At 53.0% G+C, this 15116-nt stretch overlaps 1 protein-coding gene across 4 annotated transcripts in view; it reads right to left on the bottom strand.

Annotated features, from left to right (window-relative positions):
* Positions 1–15116, bottom strand: part of LOC140393945 (DENN domain-containing protein 2C-like) — a 253665-nt gene that overhangs the window by 87729 nt on the left and 150820 nt on the right. For 3 of the 4 annotated variants that reach the window (XM_072480624.1, XM_072480623.1, XM_072480625.1), the window contains exon 4: positions 2035–2186. In XM_072480624.1, coding sequence (XP_072336725.1) covers positions 2035–2186 — 152 coding nt within the window. The remainder of the gene's footprint in view (positions 1–2034; positions 2187–15116) is intronic. The other variant, XM_072480626.1, reaches the window with a different exon arrangement.

Below are 15116 nucleotides of genomic sequence, written 5' to 3'. Positions count from 1 at the left end.
GGACAATGGGAGCAGAGACAGCCACGCAGATGGCCTTTGAGTGTTGAGGCCTGCCAATGACTCTGGAACTTTGGCCTCAGCCCTGTAGAAGTGTCAGACCCAGGTTTTCCCGCAGCTGTGCTGCCCGACCGCAGCTTGTGAGGGAGAGAGGGCAATCAGGATCACAGACCAACATCTCATTAAAATATCCTCTTGTCCCAAACACCAACCACACCTCCATGCCCCTCTTCCTGACACTGTGCCCTTCACCAAAGCTGACCTTAGTTTTGTGCCTCGGAGGCCCTGAGGGGCCCCTCCCCAGCACCACCCGACTCACAGAACATAACTGTCTAGTAACAAACCATAACTGAAATTTAGCAACTGTGCAATACGTCCGTGGCACCGGACTGTGCCGACTAGGGTCTTTTCACAGTAACTTCTTGCGGTGTTAATGTAAGCTTGTGACAATAAAGATTATTATTATTCATGCCCCCTTTCTTGCATTGAGTTCCATTTAAAGGAACCACCAACTCCGCTTATTGGAGAGCGGGGGCCTCAATGCTGGGGAAGAGAGCGGGGGCCTCAATGCTGGGGAAGAGAGCGGGGGCCTCAATGCTGGGGAAGAGAGCGGGGGCCTCAATGCTGGGGAAGAGAGCGGGGGCCTCAATGCTGGGGAAGAGAGCGGGGGCCTCAATGCTGGGGAAGAGAGCGGGGGCCTCAATGCTGGGGAAGAGAGCGGGGGCCTCAATGCTGGGGAAGAGAGCCGGGGCCTCAATGCTGGGGAAGAGAGCCGGGGCCTCAATGCTGGGGAAGAGAGCCGGGGCCTCAATGCTGGGGAAGAGAGCGGGGGCCTCAATGCTGGGGAAGAGAGCGGGGGCCTCAATGCTGGGGAAGAGAGCGGGGGCCTCAATGCTGGGGAAGAGAGCGGGGGCCTCAATGCTGGGGAAGAGAGCGGGGGCCTCAATGCTGGGGAAGAGAGCGGGGGCCTCAATGCTGGGGAAGAGAGCGGGGGCCTCAATGCTGGGGAAGAGAGCGGGGGCCTCAATGCTGGGGAAGAGAGCGGGGGCCTCAATGCTGGGGAAGAGAGCGGGGGCCTCAATGCTGGGGAAGAGAGCGGGGGCCTCAATGCTGGGGAAGAGAGCGGGGGCCTCAATGCTGGGGAAGAGAGCGGGGGCCTCAATGCTGGGGAAGAGAGCGGGGGCCTCAATGCTGGGGAAGAGAGCGGGGGCCTCAATGCTGGGGAAGAGAGCGGGGGCCTCAATGCTGGGGAAGAGAGCGGGGGCCTCAATGCTGGGGAAGAGAGCGGGGGCCTCAATGCTGGGGAAGAGAGCGGGGGCCTCAATGCTGGGGAAGAGAGCGGGGGCCTCAATGCTGGGGAAGAGAGCGGGGGCCTCAATGCTGGGGAAGAGAGCGGGGGCCTCAATGCTGGGGAAGAGAGCGGGGGCCTCAATGCTGGGGAAGAGAGCGGGGCCCTCAATGCTGGGGAAGAGAGCGGGGGCCTCAATGCTGGGGAAGAGAGCCGGGGCCTCAATGCTGGGGAAGAGAGCGGGGGCCTCAATGCTGGGGAAGAGAGCGGGGGCCTCAATGCTGGGGAAGAGAGCGCGGGCCTCAATGCCGGGGAAGAGAGCTGGGGCCTCGATGCTGGGGAAGAGAGCGGGGGCCTGGATGCTGGGGAAGAGAGCGGGGGCCTCGATGCTGGGGAAGAGAGCGGGGGCCTCGATGCTGGGGAAGAGAGCGGGGGCCTCAATGCTGGGGAAGAGAGCGGGGGCCTCAATGCTGGGGAAGAGAGCGGGGGCCTCAATGCTGGGGAAGAGAGCGGGGGCCTGGATGCTGGGGAAGAGAGCGGGGGCCTCGATGCTGGGGAAGAGAGCGGGGGCCTCAATGCTGGGGAAGAGAGCGGGGGCCTCAATTCTGGGGAAGGGAGCGGGGGCCTCAATGCTGGGGAAGAATGACACTCTCAGGAGTTGGGAAGAATCAATTTTCAAAGCACACTGAAAATAAATTAATCACCAAATATAACAAAGAATTATTTCAGCATTGAATCTTACTGCTTACTTATAATGTCCTCATATAGGTTCTCTTCAGACAGTGTTTGACAAAGTGTCATTTTAATCTTATTTCCACCTTCATTATGATTCCTCTCACGCGTCGCTGGTGTAAGGAGAATCTGGAGACCTTCTGCATCCTCAAACTCAAAAGATTTCCTGCTTTAAAAAAAAAAAGAGGGTTGAAGTGATTGAGTCAGGTTTACAGCTCATTGCAAATGAAAATCTGGAGTTCAGGTACATCACCGATGGATCCGTGTTAACACATGATAATGAGACCAGTGAGATAGCATCCAGACTCCAGCATTCCACCAACCACAGCATCTGCCTCAGGAACAGGGCCTTAAATTGGAAACAAATTCAGTCAGGATTACATGGTCTTCACGTCCATCTCACAGTGAGGTTAGATCCTTAGCACTAGATTGGAAATCTTTTTCCTCTTGTCAGGTGTGGGGGAGGGAGGGGCACTGCAGTGGGTGTTGGGAAGTAAAGGGAATATATAGCTCACCTGGAGCACTGTCTGGAGCAGCTAGTGGATGTGCCATTTTATAATGTGGGAGCAGTGGAAATTACAATGTCCCTGCCAGTTAGAACCAAACCTTCATGCTTAACCTGGCCCTTCAATTTCTAGTTCATTAAACACACACCTTGATGCAGTAAGTCCTCACTTCACATTGTGGACAAGTTCCCTAAAAATGTGACTCAGTTGAAACCATGTTAAATGAATTGGAGGTTCCCATTACAACCAATATAAAAGCTTGTCTCTATGACCTTTCTCATTAAAAAAAAATCAAAATATTAAAGCCTGAAAGTTGGAATGTTACACATTCCTAAATTTGGAAATGAAATAACTTAAAATAACCGAAATATGCTCACTTTTGTTGCTTCCTTCCCACTTGCTTCTTCACTCGTTTACCACCTTCCCTCTCCCCTCTCTCTCTCTCTCTGCTCCACTTCTCCCGCTCTCTGCTTCCCCTCCCCGCTTCCCTCTCTCCATGCTCCCGCTTCACCGTCCAGCTCTTTTCCCGCTCGCTGTTGGCCTTTCCCTCCCGCTACTTCCTGCTCCCACTCTCCCTCCTACTGCTTTCCGCTCCCCCTCCCACCCGCTCTCCCCCTCCTTCCCGCTGCTTTCCACTCCCCCTCTCTCTCACCCGCTGCTTCCCGCTCCCACTCTCTCCCTGCCACCCGCTGCCCCTCTCCCTCCCACTGCTTCCCGCTCCCACTCTCCCTCCCGCTGCTTCCTGCTCCCCCACTCTCCCTCCCTGCCACCTGCTGCACATCTCCCTCCCGCTGCTTCCAGCTCCCACTCCCTCCTGCTCCCACTGCCTCTATCCCGCTCCCACTATCCATCCCGCTGCTTCCCGCTACTACTCTTTCCATCACATTGCTTCCCGCTCTCACTCCCTCCCTCCGCTTCCCGTCCCCACTCCCTCCATCGCACTGCTTCCCACTCAAACTCCCTCCTGCTCTCACCTGCTGCTTCCCACTCCCACTCGCTGCTTCCCCCTCTCACTCTCTTCCCATTCGTTGCTTCCCTCTTTCTTGTTGCGAGTGAGCGCTGGTAGAGGGATGGAGGTGGAAGGAAATGAGTGAGGGTGGGAGAGGTACTGGAAGCAGGAGGGTCCGGGGAGCAGGAAAGGACAATCCAAAATGGTGCCGATCTGGTCATGAGACACACCGTGTGTAACGATGAGAAGACAGAAATGGCGACGCCCTGAGCTCATACCAGCCCAATATATCTGCGATGTTCGTGCAGAATGATGCAACTTAAAATGTGGACTCAGTGTATCCAATTAGAGGTTGACTGTTTAGCAAGTCACTCACAGGTTGATCATTGGATATTCCCGGTGCTCCGTTAAAGACTAGTTGGAATTCTCTCAGTGAAAGCGTCAAGATTGGCTGTTCTTTTTATAGATAGTCGGGAATGGGCTGAATTCCTGCCATCTCCCAGACAGCTAATCATTTGAACGTAACAGATCTGGACCTGAAGGAGCAAAGGAATCTCGAGCAATGGGTGGAAACCTCCTGCTTTCTGCCCAGGTTTTCCACCTGCAGCTCTCACTCAATCCTCTCCGGCTGAAGAATCTGATTTGTCAGAACCTCCATCGACCCTCATGGGCCTCCTCCTCAAACAGCATCTCTGAATCTTCACAATGCAGGGTCAACCCAACAGGGGACCTTTCCACGAGTAATTCATGACCTGTTAATCCCATTTCCAGGAACTGCTCCACCTTTCCCAGAATCCCATTTGGGGCGAGCTGAAGATGGAGACACACTGAAATCCCGCCTCGTCAATAGAGGGATTTCATTCTGTTTAACTGAGGGAAATGATTCCATACAGTTGCCGTCTCTGTGGGAAAGCTTCCCGTTTTATTGGAGAATTGTTCCATGTTGGCCACGACTATTCCCTGCTTGTTACTTTTACCAAATATGGTTTCAGTGAAAGTGTCGGACAGATTTGGGCAAAGCTCATCTGTTTTACTCATTCTTTCCCCTCTCTCGAACAATCCAAACAAATATCCCTGACGAGGAGGTAGTCAACACTTGACACAAGGCAAGGGCAAGAGAAACACTCCCAGCAAGTATTTGGCACAACGAGAAAGGAAGCCATTCACAAAAGATAAGCTTTGCTCCAAGGGCTGTTTCTGCTAAGTTTGCAGCACAAAAGGTCAGTTATTGAGAAAGAACATCTCCCACATCGACTGCCTACAGTGCGCTAGGAAAAATAGAACCCTTGTTTCACTGGCTTTTTGCTTTTCTTCTCTCTCCTGCCTTGATGTCGGCCGAAGCCCTGTATACCCTGGCAGCCTCCGACACTGCCCTCAAACTGACACTGCCATCAACGAACACTCAGTCAGAGACCCTGATACTCTTCTCACCCAGACATCCAAGCAGCCTGGTTTACAGTACAGTGATCAGGAAGGGGAGCCTGAGCAAGGTTTCCACCCCGCTCCCACCAACCTCCTACCAACCCCCACCCCCCCAATATACCAACCCAACCTTCCGCAGGATTAATGAAACCAACTGCAGCGCCCTCCCATCCCTGACACAAGAAACTCAGAATCAAACAGAGACTGATCTTGAGACTGCCCTGCTTAGGCGTTTCCTCATTGGGTGCCAGTCATGGCTCTCCCATCACTTGAGCATAAAGGTTGTGAGTTCAAATCGCACTCCAGAAACCTGAGCACGTCAGACACTTGTGCAGCACTGATGGAGTGCTGCACCGTCAAAGCTGCTGTCTTTCAGATGAGACATAAAGCAAGGCCATTCGCACTCGGGTGAACAGGAACGTACCCATTGTACAACTTCAAAAAAGCTATTCAGTGTCTCTGAAGCAACATTACAAAGAACAAAGAAAAGGATAGCACAGGAACGGGCCCTTCGGCCCTCCAAGCCTGCACCGACCATGTTGCCCGTCTAACCAAAACCTTCTACACTTCCGGGGTCCGTGCCTCTCTATTCCCATCCTATTCATGTATTTGTCAAAACAGCCCTTAAATGTTGCTATCGTACCTGTTTCCAAGAGCAGCACGGTGGTGCAGTGGTTAGCACTGCTGCCTCAAGGCATCGACGCCCTGGATTCAATCCTGGCCCCGGGTCACTGTCCGTGTGGAGTTTGCACATTCTCCCTGCGTTTGTGTGGGTTCAGCTAATCTATTATTGGTTCAGCTAATCTATAATTTAATAAGTCACCAAGGTCTGTTGGGATCTATCCCAAAATGCTAAGGGAAGCAAGGTAAGAAATTGCTGGGGCCTTGACAGAAATCTTTGTATCCTCACTGGCTACAGGTGAGGTCCCAGAAGACTGGAGAATAGCAAATGTTGTTCCTTTGTTTAAGAGGAGTAGCAAGGATACTCCAGGAAATTGCGGGCCGGAGAACCTTGCGTTAGGGGTAGGGAAATTATTGGAGAGGATTCTTCGAGACAAGATTTACACTCATTTGGAAGGAAGTGGACGTATTTGCGAGAGGGACCATGGTTTTTGTGAAGGGGAAGTTGTGTCTTACTAACTTGATAAGAGTTTTGCGAGGAAGTGATGAAGATGATTGATTGAAGGTAGGGCAGTGGATGTTGTTTACATGGACTTCAGTGAGGCTATTGACAAGGTCCCTCATGGCAGACCAGTACAGAGGTGAAGTCACATGGGATCAGACAAGTTGGGCCGAAGGGCCTGTTTCCATGCTGTAAACCTCTGACTCTAGGACTTTGATGTCTGGCTCTGGATGTGTTTGTAAGATTGGTCAGTGATGTTGTCGAATGTGCAGTGCCACCTTTTAAAGCTGACCCACTGGAAATCGGAATATTCCCGACGCAGTGAGGAATGTGGGTAAGAAATCCTCGTTGGTCTTTTCAGATGGTGGATGGCTTGTTGTGAACCACTTTGTGACCCAAGGTTTAAGGAGCAAGCCTGTGCTGTTATAGATTATTGGCTGCATCAATCTGTCTGGCCCTTTGATGGCAGTCATGGTGAAAATTCTTTATTTTGTTCAAACAAAGGCAATGTGTTGATCATCAAAGCGCTTTGAACACGAAAACCACAAGTTCAGTCGAAAGAGAAGTGATTACTTGTCAAAGAAATGACCTTCCATGCATTAGCTTATAGTTAGTCAAATTTGGGATTCCTTATACGGTCATACCGGTGAGAAATGTAACTTGCTTTCACCACTGGTTAGCACTGCTGCCTCAGAGAGCCAGGGATCCGAGTTCAATTCCGGCTTTGGGTGACTGACTGTGTGGAGTTTGCACTTTCTCCCCGTGTCTGCGTGGGTTTCCTCCCACAGTCCAAAGATGTGCAAGTTAGGTAGCTTGACCATGCTAAATTGCCCCTTTACGTCCAAAAGGTTAGGTGAGATTCTGGGATAGGGAATAGGCCTAGATAGAGTGCTCTTTTGGAGGGTTGGTGCAGACTCGATGGGCTGAATGGCCTCCTTCTGCACTGTAGGGTTTCTATGATTCTCTGGCCTCGGAGCTGGGCAAGTTGGTATGGGAGAGGATGCTGCTGTTGGATCACCTTTCTTGTCACCGGATTTGGAGGATCTTGTGAAAGCACCACTGGGTGATACTACTTCAGTGCTTTGAGAGGCCGGCTGTGGATTCTCCCAAGTATTTGAAGTAGGTCGGCACACGGCGAGCAATGCTGCCCGCTAAACCATGGCCTTCGTTTTGGGTTTCACATCCTGATCTCTAGCAAAAACCCTCTTCACAACATCTCTGCTCCAAATGTACTGTCCCGTGTCCCCTTCCTCTTGCACGCAGTGAGACTCCCCAGTCTGTTTTCTAGTGTAACTCAATTTTTACCCTCCAGTCCTCCGAATCCTAGAGTGTTTAGTAAAATTCTCTAACAGCCTTGATTATTTTCAGACCCAAACTCGATTCGACGTGTGTTGTGCTGTTGTGTTGTCTATTATTGTGTGTCTGAACAGAGAGCTCAGATGTTTTGTTTCAATTTTGCCTTGACTTTTCTTATTTCTTTTTCCTGGCAAGTCTAGAATAACGTGGCACTTGTCTAAAGCAGGCAAGGTCCTAAAAGACGTACTTGTTAGGTGAATTAGACATTCTGAATTCTCCCTCCGTGTACCCGAACAGAGTGTGGCGACTTGGGGATTTTCACAGTAACTTCATTGTAGTGTAAATGTAAACCTACTTGTGATACAGATTATTATTATAGGACTCCTGCAGACATGGTCAAATGATCACTGGGCGGATAGTGGGTAGATTTTGATTTGGGAAATCTCTTTTCAGTCCTTCTATCATCACAAAACATTGCAAGCTCTCTGGCTGATCTGGAGCACCTCAAACTTCCTGACCTGCTACAGCGTGGGTTTGGTGAAGATGATTCGGCTGAAGGGCATGCTCGGACTGCAAGCGCACTAAAACAAATTACCGTAAAAAGATTGAGAAGAGTTCCCCAGTTCCGCAGACGAAGGCCTCGGGAGTGCAGCAACCCGCCACAAATAGCAAAAGGATAATGATCCAGTGGTGAAAGCAAGTTACATTTCTCACCGGTATGACCGTATAAGGAATCCCAAATTTGACTAACTATAAGCTAATGCATGGAAGGTCATTTCTTTGACAAGTAATCACTTCTCTTTCGACTGAACTTGTGGTTTTCGTGTTCAAAGCGCTTTGATGATCAACACATTGCCTTTGTTTGAACAAAATAAAGAATTTTCACCATGACTGCCATCAAAGGGCCAGACAGATTGATGCAGCCAATAATCTATAACAGCACAGGCTTGCTCCTTAAACCTTGGGTCACAAAGTGGTTCACAACAAGCCATCCACCATCTGAAAAGACCAATGAGGATTTCTTACCCACATTCCTCACTGCGTCGGGAATATTCCGATTTCCAGTGGGTCAGCTTTAAAAGGTGGCACTGCACATTCGACAACATCACTGACCAATCTTACAAACACATCCAGAGCCAGACATCAAAGTCCTAGAGTCAGAGGTTTACAGCATGGAAACAGGCCCTTCGGCCCAACTTGTCTATGCTACCCAGCTTTTAACCACTAAGCGAGTCCCAATTGCCCGCATTTAGCCATATCCCTTTATACCCATTTGACCCACATAACTAAATGCTTTCTAAAAGACAAAATTGTTCCCGCCTCTACTACGGCCTCTGGCAGCTCGTTCCAGACACTCACCACCCTCTGCATGAAAAAATTGCTCCTCTGGACCCTTTTGTATCTCTTCCCCCCTCACCTTAAACCTATGCCCTCAGGAGTTTCTGGGGTCAGTTACTGGTGGTGGAACTTGGCAAAGCATTTCAATAAGCTATAAATGAATGAGTTTGGTGCTTGTTCATCTCTCAAACGACGAGATGGGCGGGCACCAAGGTGCTACATTTCAAATACCAATTGTTACAAGAAGTTGCTCAAAGAATAAAAAGAATCCTGCCACATTCTGCCTGAACTAGTCCTCACACAACGTCAGTTAAGGGATCCGCTTTAATGGGGGTTGTTCAAAAGACGTGAAACATCGATACAGAAATCGAGAGAAACGGTTACCCTCCCACTAGAACATAATTAACGAGAACCGAGTGATTTCCATTTTCCCCCACTCATTTAGTTCTGTACCTACAATTCGGTGGGTTTACCACTCGATTTCTTACCCACAATGGGAAGGTGAGCTCTCTCCAGTTGCTGTTCGTCGCTCTCCTGTCCAACGTCGATGCGTTTCCATTTCCTTGGCCACTTTTGGTCCCCCAGACCAGAATGTAACGGCTTACTTTCACCTCTGATCGAGGTGCTAATCTCTAAAAACCAGCTCCGCTGGGTGGGGCACGTCGTTTGCAGGCCTGAAGCCACAGTCCCAAAGCAACTGCTGCACTCAGAACCCGGTCACGGCAGGAGAACTCCAGGGGGACAATGAAAATGCTACGGGTGACTTCCGGGTGCGGCTATGCAGAGCTAGGTCGCATATTCGGCAGCTCCCGCTTGGAACGGACTTTTGGGCTCTTTTACAGGGCCCCCACGGCATTTGTTTGACATTTCCCGGTGTGGGAAGAAGGCTGCAGCATTCCCCTGACGGTGTCCCCCAGGAGTGTTGTGTCTTTTAGCTACCAGACCCGGCAGAAACAGTGAAAGATTTGGCTTGAGCTGCAGCAGTAGACGAGGGCCTCTTCCAGCATGCAGGAGGGGGAAGGGCAAGCTTAAAGCTGCAATCTGGCTTGACTCTATCAAAGGTGAATTCTAGCAGCAGAGGGAACAACTGTGAAAAGATCTACCAGGGCCATTGAAGAAGCAGGGACGAGGCTTCTGGGGGCGGCCAAGGAGGAGTAGGTCGCGCATTCGGCAGCTCCCGTCTGGAGCCGACTCTCAGACCTTTTTCAGGAGTTTCCATAGACTTTTTTGGGCAGACTGGTGAAGCAAACACTGCCAACTTCTATGAAACGGACCAGAAGTGTAACGGCCAAAGGAGCGGCACTGGAGCAACGGGAGAAGCGAGGGAAAGAAAATAAAATGGCGGCGGCCAGGGACAAAGGGGAGCTGCAGGAGTTCATCAAGCGCTGCTTCAAGGAGCAGCGCGAGGAGATGCGCAAAGAGATGTTGGCGCCTATGCTTTCGGCAATTGAAAGCCTCGGGATCACGCAGAAGGCCCACGAAGCTAAGATCCAGGAGGTACAGAAAAGAGTCAGTCAGAATGAGGACGAGCTTGTGGGCCTGGCGGTGAGAGTGGAGCAGAACGAGGCGCTACACAAGAGGTGGGCGGGAAGACTCGAAGACCTGGAGAACAGGTCGAGGAGAAAGAATCTGCGAATCCTGGGTCTCCCTGAGGGAGTGGAGGGGGCTGATGCCGGGGCATACGCTAGCACGATGCTCGAGGCGATGATGGGCACGAAGGCCCCTTCGAGGCCGCTGGAGTTGGACGGGGCACATCGGGTGCTGGCGAAGAAGCCCCAGGCAAATGAGCCACCAAGGACAATGGTGGTGAGGTTCCACCGGTTCACGGACAGAGAGTGGGTCCTGAGATGGGCCAAGAAGGAGCGGAGCAGTAAGTGGGACAATGCAGAGATCGGAATATACCCGGACTGGAGCACGGAGGTTGCAAAGCGGAGAGCGGGTTTCAAACGGGCCAAAGCGGCGTTGTACCGGAAAGAAGAGAAATTCGGAATGCTGCAGCCAGTGCGACTGTGGGTCACACACAAGGGCCAACACTATTACTTCGAAACGCCTGAAGAGGCGTGGACCTTTGTACAAGCCGAAAATGTTGGAATCTAACTGAGGGTTTGTGAGGGTGGGGGGGATGTTTTGGGGTTTGATGTGTGATGGTGGTTGTATATAGGGGGTCAATCACGCGCAGGAAATGTTACATGGGCTGGGGGAGAGAGACAAGGCCGCGACAGGAGCTGCGCCAGAGGGGGTGGAGCGGGCTTTGAAAAGTGCGGGGGGTTTTCCCGCGCGCGGGAAGGGGAACGAAGGAATGCATATGGATTGGGAGACTCCCACGCGGGGAGGTCAATGGGACTGCGTGGGAAGCCGGGGTCAGCAGGCGTCAGCTGACTTACGGGAGTGACATGGGGGGAGCAAAAAAGCTAGACAGGGGTCTAGCGGGGGGGAGGGCAGGGGAGGGGGGCGGGGGGGGGGGGGGGGAAGGGTTGCTGCTGCACTGGCCGAAAGGGAATGGTGGTCGGGACGGGGGTCCCCGCTCTGGGGGACTGGAGGGTGAGGGAGGCGTGGACACGGGACTGGCCCAGAAAAGGAGATGGCTAGTCGGCGGGGCGTGGGGGGGGGGTGAGAGCCCCTCCAATCCGGGTGATAACGTGGAATGTGAGGGGCCTGAATGGGCCGGTGAAGAGGGCTCGAGTGTTCGCGCACTTAAAGGGACTGAAGGCGGACGTGGCCATGCTCTAAGAGACACATCTGAAGATGGCGGACCAGGTCAGGTTAAGAAAGGGATGGGTAGGACAGGTATTCCACTCGGGCCTGGACGCGAAGAATAGAGGGGTGGCAATATTGGTGGGAAAGCGGGTGTCATTTGAGGCCAAGACTATTGTAGCGGACAATGGAGGGCGATATGTAATGGTGAGCGGTAGGCTGCAAGGGACGTGGGTGGTGTTGGTAAACGTATACGCCCCGAACTGGGATGATGCAGGATTCATGAAGCGCATGTTGGGGCGCATTCCGGACCTGGAGATAGGAGGCCTGATAATGGGAGGGGACTTCAATACAGTGCTGGATCCAGCACTGGACCGCCGCAAATCAAGGATTGGAAAGAGGCCGGTGGCGGCCAAGGTACTGAGGGGGTTTATGGATCAGATGGGGGGAAGTGGACCCATGGCGGTTTGCAAGGCCGCAGGCCAGGGAATTTTCTTTCTTCTCCCATGTACATAAAGCCTACTCCCGGATAGATTTCTTTGTTCTGGGCAGGGCGCTCATTTCGAGGGTGGAGGGGACGGAGTATTCGGCTATAGCCGTTTCGGACCATGCCCTGCACTGGGTGGAACTGGAGCTGGGAGAGGAGAGGGACCAACGTCCGTTGTGGCGGCTGGATGTGGGACTGCTGGTGGACGAGGTGGTGTGTGGGAAGGTGAGGGGGTGTATCGAAAGGTACTTGGAGGCCAACGACAACGGGGAGGTGCGGGTGGGGGTGGTATGGGAGGCGTTGAAGGCGGTGATCAGGGGAGAGCTAATTTCCATTAGGGCTCATAGGGAGAAGACAGGGGGTATGGAAAGGGAGATGTTAGTGGGGGAGATTTTAAGAGTGGACAGGAGATACGCAGAGGCCCCAGAGGAAAGATTACATGGGGAAAGACGACGGCTCCAGATGGAGTTTGACCTGTTGACCACAGGGAAGGCGGAGGCACAGTGGAGGAAAGCGCAGGGGGCGACCTAAGAGTATGGGGAAAAGGCTAGTCGGATGCTGGCACACCAGCTCCGTAAGAGGATGGCAGCGAGGGGAATAGGGGGAGTCAAAGATGGAAGGGGAGCCACGGTTCGGAGTGCAACGAAAATAAACGAGGTATTCAAGGCCTTTTATGAAGAGCTGTACAGATCCCAGCCCCCAGCGGGGAAGAGGGGATGAGACGATTCCTAGATCAGCTGAGATTCCAGAGGGTGGAGGAGCAAGAGGTGGCTGGTTTGCGGGCACCAATTGGGTTGGAGGAGCTGAGCAAGGGTTTGGGGAACATGCAGGCGGGGAAGGCCCCGGGACCGGACGGATTCCCGGTGGAGTTCTACAGGAAGTACGCAGACCTGTTGGCCCCGCTACTGGTGAGGGCCTTTAATGAGGCAAGAGAGGAGGAGACCCTGCCCCCGACAATGTCGGAAGCGACAATTTCTTTGATCCTAAAGTGGGACAAGGACCCACTGCAATGTGGATCGTACAGGCCGATCTCGCTCCTCAATGTGGATGCAAAGTTGCTGGCAAAAGTGCTGGCCACGAGGATCGAGGACTGTGTCCCGGGGGTAATCCACGAGGACCAGACGGGATTTGTAAAGGGCAGGCAACTAAACACCAATGTGCGGCGGCTCTTAAACGTGATAATGATGCCATCGGAGGAGAGGGAGGCTGAGATAGTGGCAGCTATGGATGCGGAGAAGGCCTTTGACCGAGTAGAGTGGGAGTACCTCTGGGAGGTGCTGCGTAGGTTTGGGTTCGGGGTAGGGTTTATCAATTGGGTTAAGCTCCTTTACAGAGCCCCGATGGCGAGTGTAGTGACGAACCGGCGGAGGTCGGAGTACTTTTGACTGTACCGAGGGACGAGGCAGGGGTGCCCCCTGTCCACCCTGTTGTTCGTATTGGCGATCGAACCATTGGCCATGTCATTGAGGGAGTCTAATAAATGGAGGGGGGTGGTCCGAGGGGGAGAAGAGCATCGGGTGTCACTATATGCGGATGACCTGTTGCTGTACGTGGCGGATCCAATCGAGGGGATGGTGGAGGTCATGCAGACTCTAAGGGAGTTTGGGGAGTTTTCGGGCTATAAGCTCAATGTAGGGAAGAGTGAGCTCTTTGTATTACAGGCGGGGGACCAAGAAAGAGGGATAGGGGACCTACCGCTGAGGAGGGCGGAGGGGAGCTTTCGGTATCTGGGGATCCAGATAGCCAGGAGTTGGGGGACCCTACATAAACTGAATCTGACGAGGTTGGTGGAGCAAATGGAGGAGGATTTCAAAAGATGGGACATGTTACCGCTCTCGCTGGCGGGTAGAGTGCAGTCGGTCAAAATGGTGGTCCTACCGAGGTTTCTGTTTGTGTTTCAGTGCCTTCCCATCGTGATCACTAAGGCCTTTTTTAAGAGAGTAGGCAGGAGTATTATGGGGTTTGTGTGGGCAAATAAGACCCCGAGAGTAAGGAGAGGGTTCCTGGAACGCAGTAGGGACCGAGGAGGGTTGGCGCTGCCAAACCTGGGGAGCTACTACTGGGCAGCAAATGTGGCGATGATCCGCAAGTGGGTTATGGAGGGAGGGGGGGGGGGGGGGGGCGGCATGGAAGAGGATGGAGATGGCGTCCTGGAAAGGAACGAGCCTGGGGGCATTGGTGACGGCACCGCTGCCGCTCTCGCCGACAAAGTATACCACAAGCCCGGTGGTGGCGGCAACGCTAAGGATCTGGGGCCAGTGGAGACGGCACCGGGGTGCAATGGGAGCATCGGTGTGGTCCTCGATCAGGGGTAACCACCGGTTTGTCCCGGGGAAGATGGACGGGGGGTTCCAGAGCTGGCATCAGGCGGGGATTGGAAGAATGGGGGACCTGTTCATCGACGGGACGTTTGCGAGCCTAGGGGCACTGGAGGAGAATTTCGAGTTACCCCCGGGAAATGCCTTTAGATATATGCAGGTGAGGGCTTTTGTGAGGCGACAGGTGAGGGAATTCCCGTTGCTCCCGGCACAAGAAGTTCAAGATAGGGTGATCTCGGGTGTATGGGTTGGGGAGGGCAAGGTGTCGGAAATACACCAGGAGTTGAAAGAAGAGGGGGAAGCGCTGGTAGAAGAGTTGAAGGGTAAATGGGAGGAGGAGCTGAGGGAGGAGATCGAGGAAGGTCTGTGGGCTGATGCCCTAGGTAGGGTTAATTCCTCCTCCTCGTGTGCCAGGCTTAGCCTGATACAATTTAAGGTGGTCCACAGAGCGCACTTGACGGGGGCGAGGTTGAGTAGGTTCTTTGGGGTAGAGGACAGATGTGGAAGGTGCTCAGGGAGCCCGGCGAACCATGTCCATATGTTTTGGTCATGCCCGGCACTGGAGGGGTTCTGGAGAGGAGTGGCGGGAGCAATATCTCAGGTGGTGAAAGTCTGGGTCAAGCCAAGCTGGGGGCTAGCAATATTTGGAGTAGTGGACGAACCGGGAGTGCAGGAGGCGAAACGGCATTCTGGCCTTTGCATTCCTAGTAGCCCGGCGAAGTATCTTGTTAATGTGGAAGGAGGCGAAGCCCCCCAGCGTGGAGGCCTGGATAAATGATATGGCTGGGTTCATAAAGTTGGAGAGGATTAAGTTCGCCTTGAGAGGGTCTGCGCAGGGGTTCTACAGGCGGTGGCAACCGTTCCTGGACTATCTCGCGGAGCGTTAGAGGAAGGTCGGTCAGCAGCAGCAGCAACCTTGGGGGGGGGGGGGGGGGGAGAGAGAGAGGAGGACTGCCTGGGAGGGTG

Source organism: Scyliorhinus torazame, chromosome 17 (assembly GCF_047496885.1).
Source record: "Scyliorhinus torazame isolate Kashiwa2021f chromosome 17, sScyTor2.1, whole genome shotgun sequence".
Classification (NCBI taxonomy): Eukaryota; Metazoa; Chordata; class Chondrichthyes; order Carcharhiniformes; family Scyliorhinidae; genus Scyliorhinus; species Scyliorhinus torazame.
The sequence above is the reverse complement of the archived record's forward strand: the minus strand, read 5'-3'. Positions and strand labels throughout refer to the sequence as shown.